Source organism: Malurus melanocephalus, unplaced genomic scaffold, assembly GCF_030028575.1.
Source record: "Malurus melanocephalus ecotype Western Australia unplaced genomic scaffold, MMel_1.1 scaffold_57, whole genome shotgun sequence".
Taxonomy (NCBI): domain Eukaryota; kingdom Metazoa; phylum Chordata; class Aves; order Passeriformes; family Maluridae; genus Malurus; species Malurus melanocephalus.
In genome coordinates, this window is record NW_026623289.1 from 1,780,738 (window position 1) to 1,789,963 (window position 9,226).

The following is a 9,226-nucleotide window of genomic DNA, read 5'->3' on the forward strand; positions in this document are numbered from 1 at the left end:
GAAAGCACAGCTGTTAGTACAATCCCTGCCCCTTCATAGAGGGTTTGCTGGCTGACAGGTTCTAGTGGCTGCTATGGGGCTTAGTTCTTTCTCTGTCTTTCTCAGGGTTTGTGTCTGTTACTGAAAATATGTGGATGTGGTCAAGTAAGTTCAGTTTTTCTACCAACGCTGGGTTGTAATAGCTTCAAAAGCACAGTGAAGTTTTCATGAGTAACAACTTCTAGCTGGATGGCTTTTGTTGCTGGCTAACAAGGTGTTTCATGTCAACTGCAGAGTGTCCTACCTCCTGCACAGGATGAGAAGACCTGTCCATCTTCAGCTAACCTGTCACGGCAGCAACAGCAACAGAGAAACAAAACCTACATCTCGTGGCCCTCATCAAGTAAGGCTGGAAGCAAGCTGGTCACTTGTGAGCTGTAGCATGGGGTGTCAGCAGGAGGTGTAAACCTGCCTTTTGTCCTTTACTCTCTGCAGGTGGCAGTGATGTGGGAGCAACCATGCCTTCCCGAAGTATGTCCGACCCTGACCAGGAGTTTGACAAAGAGGTAAAAGAGCTTCTGTTAAACGGAGACCGATGATATCCTGTTGGTGTAGATTGTTTTCTTTTTCCAATAAATTGCATTTCCAAGAAAATACTTCAGAAAGATGTTTATGGAGATGTTTTCCTTCCACAAATGTTTTTTCCAGCCTTTAATATATGTTTGCAAGTTAGATACACCAGCACAAAAGCAAAGCTGTGAAAAGATCTTATGGTGATATTTTAAGAGATGTTACGTCTTGGATTAAGCTTTATAGGCRACAGAAATTTGACTAATTGATGAAATGTCCTCAAAGCTCCTAAAAATGTTCTCTGGGATATTAGCATAGAATAACAAAGTAATATGACTAGTTAAGTAATTTTCTGTGCTGCCTTAAGGAAGWCATCTTGTCATGTAACTTGAGAAGGAATCATATTTTAAAATACATAAAACTGCTTTAAGCAAGATTACGTGCCAGTAGTCACCCAATTTAAAATCTCCTGGCTTTGCAAAACTGGTATTCCTGAATCTAAATAGAGAAGATATATGATTTTTGTTTCTGTGATTTATCATGTGTTCTTCCAAGCTTTGCTGAAGCACTGTTTGTTCAAGGAAAGTGTTAGGAATTATTCCTGGGAAGCAAWGTCCCTGATTAAGATCTTTTTTAGTGCTTTTTGGTACCCAGCTGCAGGCCCAARTAATGCTCTGGATTTGGAAGCACGTTTTCCTGAAGCCAGACTTTTTCAGGATGCCTTAGCACACCCCAGGTCCAGAGTTCTGATCATGGCTGTGGTCTAACTTCCTCTGTCACCTTCAGTTAGCCACTAAAAGCACATAAAAATGGGGATCTCTAAACACAGGTATTTTTGAAGCCGTCTTGGTTTTCTAAGGTGATTATGGTGGACTATATTAGTTGACGTAGTTATTCTGTACACCTTTTCCAAACTCCATTATATTCCATKCTGTAATGGTAATTGTTGATTGTAGGCACAAGTAATGAGAGATTCTAAAGGATTTTTTCTCTTCTTGGTAGCTCTTAAAATTTCTTATGACTTCTTGAATTTAAAAAAATAGTAGTTTGAAACTGAGAGTCTCTAATAACACCTTTTGGCTTTATACTATTTTCCCCATGGCTTTTGGCTTTATGAACTGCATCATGTTAGGCTGATCTTGTTATAGATTATTTTATTATTGTTCAAGCCCATGCAAACCTTTTTGAACAGCATCCTGAAGGATGTTACCTTTCAATCTATTTGCTAAACATATATTTCCCTTTCTTGAAAATAACTTGCTGCAATGGTACCAGTTTTTTTTGTGCAGTGTTTCATTAGCTCAGAGTTGTAATTCACCAAAATAGTGGGAAACTTGCCAGCCATCCTGTTGAAGTGAGACCAGCCTGTGAAGGCAAATACCCAACAACTAATCTGACACTGGGGAAATAACTGTGGATAGTCTTTATTAGATATTGACGTAGGACGTACCCACTAAGTCTATTCTGTTTCCAGATCTCGCCTGATTCTTGGCAGCCTTCACTTGTTTGTCAGGCACTTCACATGCTTGTTGCTGTTTTGTAAACAGTTCACATGCTTGTTTCCTTCCTCTTCACCAAACTGAAGGTGAATTGACCATAATTTTTACATGTTTACATGGGCAGATAAACCTACTCTTGGGYTATAAAAATTGCCTAAAAATTGCAGGCTGATAAATTCCAGACAACAGTGAACTGATAGATACATTCCATCAGGAAAGCTTTGCAGTGGCTAAAGGAAAGGAGCCAGAGCTGTAGCAATTTTCACATACTTTACTGTAATTCCTCTTGCATCAGAAGGTCACCTTTGGAACTGCACTAGAGCCTGTTGATGGTAATGGAAGTTCTTGCTTAAATGTTTAACTGGAATTAATTTAATGCACGCTGCTTTGTAGGTGCTGTTCAGCCCCATTTTTGAGTGCCTTTGAAAGCTTTTAAGTGTAAGAATTCACTTCAAGTAAACATAATTTTTTTAATGTTTCTCATTAACAGCCTGATTCAGACTCCACCAAACACTCTACTCCATCTAACAGCTCAAATCCAAGTGGTCCCCCAAGTCCCAACTCTCCTCATAGGAATCAGCTTACACTAGATGGACTGGACCAGTCGACCTGTGAYGCGTAACGCTGCCGCTCTCACCATTCCGGCTCCGGTCATCCACTACTCCGTGGTGTTCAACAGCAGGGCAAAGCTGTCTCAGATGCTAGTGCCAAGACTGACACAGACTCTCTAGTGTTGTACAAGAATAATTATATATCCAGATTGTAGATACAAACTATGGAAATGAAGAAAATTCTTTACTAATAGCAATTGAGCTTTTTACGCAGAATTGTTCACTGCTCAGTTACGGTTGATTCCTTTCCGCACAGCTGTGACACGGTTTTATTGCATAGGAGCATTTAAGGCCACCGGTAAATAGTCTTATTCTTATGGTGAAAGAGAAATAGAGAGAGTTACTGATAATGTTGCTACAATATCAGGAATATTATTTTTCTATAGAGTGACGTAATGTCTGATTAGCAGGAAATCCTTTTAGACAGAATTTGGACTTCTAAATAGGAAATGTGAGCGGGTCTAGTTACATCCTCAGATGAATACACTTTTCCCTTTTTCCTGTAACTGTTTTTTTCCTAAATCTTAAAGGAGAATGGTAGGAAGCTGTAGGTCATTTCCAACATCAATAGAATCACCAGGAAGTCAAAGAAAAGTTGGTTATAGTTTTGTGGCCTTTTAATTCATTTAGCCATTACATACACAGCTGCATAACTGTCTTGCTATCTTTCTACCAACTTTTTAGTCTTGTACATAGGACTATTGCCAGTTATCTCTTTACTCATTCCCTGCTTTTTAGTCCTCATCCATCAGTCATTAGTCAGGGCTCTTAAAATACTGGTAATTACTGCTGTGAAAAGATTTTACTCCTAGGTCCTGCCTTTCTCCTCCTGAGAAGTCATTTCTCCTGGGTTTTTGGTGTAAGGACACACTACGCTGTTTAGCTAGCAAGCCTTCTCRTGGACACATTGCCCTTGGAGTCTGCTTGACCTAAGGGACTGTATCGCACTAAAACATCAGTCTGTTTATTGGTTACCAAAGTGGAACGTGAAGGATGTGTAACTGGGGGTGCTGCTTTTCTCATTAATTGTATCCTCACCTGCATGAAGACCCCATGATTATTAATCAAGTATTGATCATGTAGAAAAATGCACAACACACTCCTGTATATTTTGCGATGGCCCACGTGCGGTGATGTTTTGCGTGTATATTTAATCTCATGCTTCCATGTATTATACATTTAGTAYTCAAAGATTTGTGACCATGTTTCATTAAAAGCTTGTAATTAATTCAGTGGCTGGCATATCCAGTTTGTCATTGTCACACTAGTGTGCCTTCTGTGCCAATTYTATGACAGTTGGATGTCACTTATTTAAAATTCAGTTTAAATGGGCTAATGATATACCAATGGCTAATGTTCTTTTTTGAAACACTGTATAGGACGTGCACTTATCTTTAGTTTAAACTGAGTGTTCTAGTCAACATTTAATCCTGTTACGTTAAGTGTTCGACAGTACTTGCTCTTTTTCTCAGATTCTTGATAAAGGGGCTCAGTTAGAGCTGGACACTACTGCTTTGGGGGTTTTCTGGTTTTTACTTTTTTAATGTAAGTCTAAGTCTTTGTAATTATTGAAATGTGAGAACATTTTTGAACAATTTACATGTCAATAAAGCAGAAGAGGGAGGTTTTAAAGTTTATGGTTGTCTGTCTTGACATCTGAAAACAATSCACTGCTGACACTTGTTTCAGTCTCATGGTAAAATCACTTTGTTCACATGGACCTTTTACATAAACTGAAGATATTTAGGAGCTCCCTACCCAAGCACTACAATTCAGGTGCATGTTGCTGAAGGTAAATGAGTGTTCAGGAGCAATGGAAGTCCTTTTGGTGGAATACGCAGCCCTTGGTTTGTGTTTGAGTTGTCAGTCCATTGATTTGCTGGCCTTATTAATTCCTTTTTAAATGATTTATATGACTCGTTCCTTACARCTGAAGCATGTTAAGGAGGCTGCAGGATCTATTCATGCATTTTAAGTATCATGAAACAATAAATATATTTGAGTTGTTGTCAAAGCAGTAGTCCCAAAGAAAGGCTTAGGCACATTTCAGGGATTGGTATGTGAAAGGTGCAGCCCCTCATAAAGGGTTTTTTTCCTAAAACTCTCATTGTGGTATTTGAGCACCATGGAGCCCACTGCAGCTATACAGTGCCAGTGTCTGCTCTAGGGTGTCCTAGGTAAGCAACCCTCATCCCTTATGGAGTGCCAGGTGTTCCTGAATTGCTTCTTGGTTTGTCTCGCCCTACACAGGAAAGCCCTGGGTGGCTGCTTTGGACCCTTTGTTCAGTCCCGGGCGTGACTGAACATACCTGGGCAGGCTGGGAAGTGCAGCCACACTGTGCCCTGGGGATTGGGTGAGAGCTGACAGGAGGTTTGAGGGCTGTGTGCCGGAAACCTTCTCACAAGTATTCATGTTAATCAGCCTTTGACTTTTAAAAAACRTTTCTCCTGCTCTTGAGCTGATTTTTCTCTGCACAGTGAGGACTTGGGATGACAACAAAGTCTTTAATTATGGGGGTATTAAATCATAGCACTCAGCAGTGCCAGAGCTTGGTTATAATTTAGGCAGGAGAACATTTCTAGAAAAATAAATTAATTGCTCATATGAATACATTATTCTTTTTCCCTGTTTGTCTGGCCAAGCAGAATTCCTTCCCATGTCCTACACTGCAGTCCTTTGCAAATCATCTTTTCCCTTACAGGTTTTGATTCTAGTTACCTAAARAGTCCTCTTGAGCCCTCAGGAAAATTTTCAAAAATGCAGAAATTCAGGATGTGAAATAATTCTCTGACAATGCGCTTTCTTATCCCTGGAGGCTACCAGTCTAGGACGGAAAGTGAGGAATTGAGCTGTGCAAGGAATGAGGGCAATTTGGTCTCTGCCTGTTCCTCTGCTCATTCCATTGTCACAGAGACATGACATCAGGTCCTGAAGCWGGAGTGGTGGTTGTACCAGCCACTGGAACAATTGGTCACTTCTAGCACAGATCTTTGCCTCTAAAAGCTGAGTATTTTGGAATACACCGTGAAATACTTGCCACACAAGAACTAAACTATCTGCCACCATCTCTGTCTACAGAACAGGTGTGCTGAGAATGAACAGCTTCTTRAATAGGTGCAATCTGCTGGAGACTAGGGTGCATAAAAGCTCACTTTGTCTTTGTAGGATAACTGCTTAACACAGCCAAATCACAGGGAGGGGACTTCAGTGTGGAAATGCTGAAGGTGCAGTCACCCTTCTTGTTCTGCACAGCACCAGATTGGCATCCCTGGGAGAAAGCAGATGTGTAAAAACCTTGAGAGCTGGCACTGGTAGCCTAAAGCACCAAGAAGCAGGAAATCATTTGAGGGAAGAGATGGCTGTGGAAACTAAAACTGCACCTTGAGGTGCAGTAAAGCACAGCAGTAGTCAAAGGAAAGTGTTGCATCATGACCAAAAATCTTGTCTTGCTGAGTTTAGGTTATTTTAAAAGAAAAAGGACACATGGCATTCCTGCGTGCGAGGCTACTGGAACATCTCGTGTTCCAGTTTGCACCATCTGYTCTGTTTGAAGAAGCTCTGGCAGGCAGAAGGGAGGAAGACAATCTAAAAATCAGCCTTCACCTGCCCAGCCCTTGCCTTGCACTGCTGTGGCAGCAGCTCTGGCCTGCCCTCTCCTGCCTGCTTGCACCCTGTAAATGTGGCTCCCCCTCTCAGCTTCCCCTTAACATCCCACCTTGACAAATGTGGCTCTTGGCAGCTCATGGGGCTGCTGCCACCCTCGCCTGGTGCTGAGCAGCCCCTTCCTGCTCCCAGGGGAATTGGTGCCATGGGCACAGGTAACACCTCAGGGAGCCAGGACTGAAGGCATAGTGCCAGCACGACCTCAGTGCCAGCAAAATGTCCTAAACATGTTTTTGGGGCCAGGGGGTGATGATGAGACCAGGCATCAACTGCAGGCCGGGTGCAGGATGGCCGGGAAAGCCAAATGTTGGCAAGAGCGTGTCCCAGCGGTGCCTGGTGCTCGGGCCAGCGTTGCYGGCAGGGTCAGCTGAGGACAGGAGCAGGAGGCAGCAGGACGTGCTCAGCCAGCGGGAGCTGCAGTGCTGCGCTCCAGCCAGAGGAGGAACATGGACTCAGCAATCAGCCCCTTCCYTGTCCTTGCAGCAAATGTTTTCCCTGCTCCCCAATAAGCTGCAGCACTTCTTTGTCATCTGACTGCACAGGTTCATGCAGCTTTATTGGTGCTCTCTCACTGATAAAACCCTCAGATTTTTTCAGCCTCGCCTCCTTTGCCGTTTCTTACGCAGTGCCTGCTCTGCGGTCCCTGCGCGCTGACAGACACAGCCGGAGCTCCGCGGCCACCCCGCAGTGCCTTGGCCGGCTCCTGCGCCCCGGTGACACCAGCCCCTGCCAAACGCCCCCCTGCCGCCGCTCCCGCCTGCTAAAAGAGATATAAAACAATAAATTCATTGAGCCAAGTCTGTCTTTAGGCTTGAGGGTATTTTGAGGACTGCGCCGGAGAGAATCCAGGTTTGCACAACTTCTGTGAGCGGCTGTAGCGTGCAAAGGGAAGGCACTGTGATWCCAATTGGTGCCATTAATAGTGTGCAGGTTGCTTTTCCTTTTGAGACCCTGGGAAGCAATGACTCCGGAGATCGTACCATTAACACTAATGCATTTTGAATYAGCCTGTCACAGTGGGGGACCCCTGACTCTCAGGACCAGAAGCAAAACAAAGCCATCAGGTGCCCAGACGTGCCGCGCACAGCCTCAGCGACATAAACCACCCATCTAATGTGCTGCTTACCAAAGATGCCTGTGAATTAAATTCCTTGTTTAGACAGGATCCCAGGAGACACTCGTGTACCAAACCCCCTCACAYTGCCCTGCTGCCTGCGTGCCTCAATGTGTGCAGCAATCACGGATACAATCACGGATACAGCTGTTTTTCCAGCAGCTGTTGGTCCCCAGCATCGCAAACTGACTCCGGTGCTTCATTTCTTTTCTGCAGAGCTCCCCCCTCCCTGCGGCACGTTCTGTACGAGCGAGCGGACGTGGCTCCTGAAGGAAAAGTACAGACTGTGCTCTGCTCGTGCACTGACAAAAATTGATCTGTGCTTTAATTAAAGCCTCTATTGTAAGTGACCTCGAGCTGCTAATGCATTTTAAAAATGAAGCTTCACCAGCAGCAAATCCATACTCGCCAACACGTAGGGGCGACCAGGCGGAGATTCCTGCCGCAGGGTGGTCTGCCTCCCTCCATGCAGGTGACGTGTCCCACTCCATGAGCACAAACCTGTCCATGGCTCACCCTGAAGTCCCTGTGTGCCCAGGCAGGACACAGAGCTGATGGCCCCAGCCGCTTGCAGCTGAAGAACACCATCCTGACACCATCTTGTGCCATGGGTTGCYGATGGGCTGTCTCTTCTCTCCCTTAGCCCATGGCCATGGAATCCTCTCACCTCTCCCCTTCTGCACACTTGGGGATGCAGCCATCGAGACCCCTCCCAATCCTCACATCACAGTCCACACTCACAATAAGTGAGGCCCAAAAATAGCCAGGGAGGGAAGAAATTGGCTCTGAGGTGAGGGGCCAGGGCTCCCTGAGGGTCAGCCTTGAGCCYTTTCCTTGTGTGGGCAGTGCTGGTGTGATGGGCAGTCACACCACATCAACTGTAGAGAGATAACTGCTGGGAATGTGTGAGGCGGGAGGAGACTCAGGCACCTGCAATGAACCAGTGTGAAAGGGGGAAAGAACACAGAAAGGCTCTCACAGGCACAAAGTAGGGATGGAGCTGGTGGAGGATGTGGCTGCTCTCATAGGCACCACAGGAACACCATGGCTGCTGAGCTGCACCAAGCCCTGGCCATGCACTGCTGTCTGGCCCTGTGGGGTCAGCAGGAGGGCTTGGGGTGGGTGAGTCTCCCCTGGGCTCACATCTCAGCAGTGACTGTGTGTTGSGAGAGTTTTTGGGTCCTGGGTCAGGGCTCCCCACAGTGATGCCCTGGTTGTAGGACCATGGGATGGGGGGATTGGGTATTCCCAACTTACCCACATCAGTTGCTGCAGGCTGATGGCTTCCTCTGCTTTTTGGCCTGGCCAGTGACCATTTCACCCAGTGTCACATGCCTGATGGGTGCAGCAGAAACTCCTGCCCAGGAAAGTTGCTTTTGGTCCCTGTACTGGTGGAGAAGCCCCTCAGGAGAGGTGTTCACGGAGAAATCCCAAATGTGTGCCCTGAGCACAAAAATCCTCCTGGTTCTGTCCCGACTGCAAATTCCCTGCAGTCACCAGGAGCTCAGAGAGACCCTTCCCTGTCTGCCTCGTGCTCTTATCCTGCCCGTTTCCAGAGGCCATGGCTGGTCCCACCACCAGATGCTGCCTGTTACCCTTYGTCAGGGCTCTGATGCACCTAATGATGAATTCCCAGGCCTTTGAGAAGGGATTATGTCTTGCAGAGACTCGAACAAAATATTATAAACTTAAAATAGCTGCTTCCTTATGGAATATGCCAACAAGCCCTACTGAACACCCAGCAGAGTGCAAATTTGCATCCATTTGCATACATATCCATAATTTCAGC

General features: G+C 45.3%; 1 protein-coding gene across 1 annotated transcript in view; it reads left to right on the forward strand.

Annotated features, from left to right (window-relative positions):
- Positions 1-4,294, forward strand: part of CDC42BPB (CDC42 binding protein kinase beta) — a 90,225-nt gene extending 85,931 nt beyond the window's left edge. The window contains exons 35-37 of the mRNA XM_057365746.1: positions 274-382; positions 475-545; positions 2,539-4,294. Of these exons, the coding sequence (XP_057221729.1) occupies positions 274-382; positions 475-545; positions 2,539-2,670 (312 nt within the window). The 3' untranslated portion in view covers positions 2,671-4,294. The remainder of the gene's footprint in view (positions 1-273; positions 383-474; positions 546-2,538) is intronic.
- Positions 4,295-9,226: the final 4,932 nt, after the last annotated feature.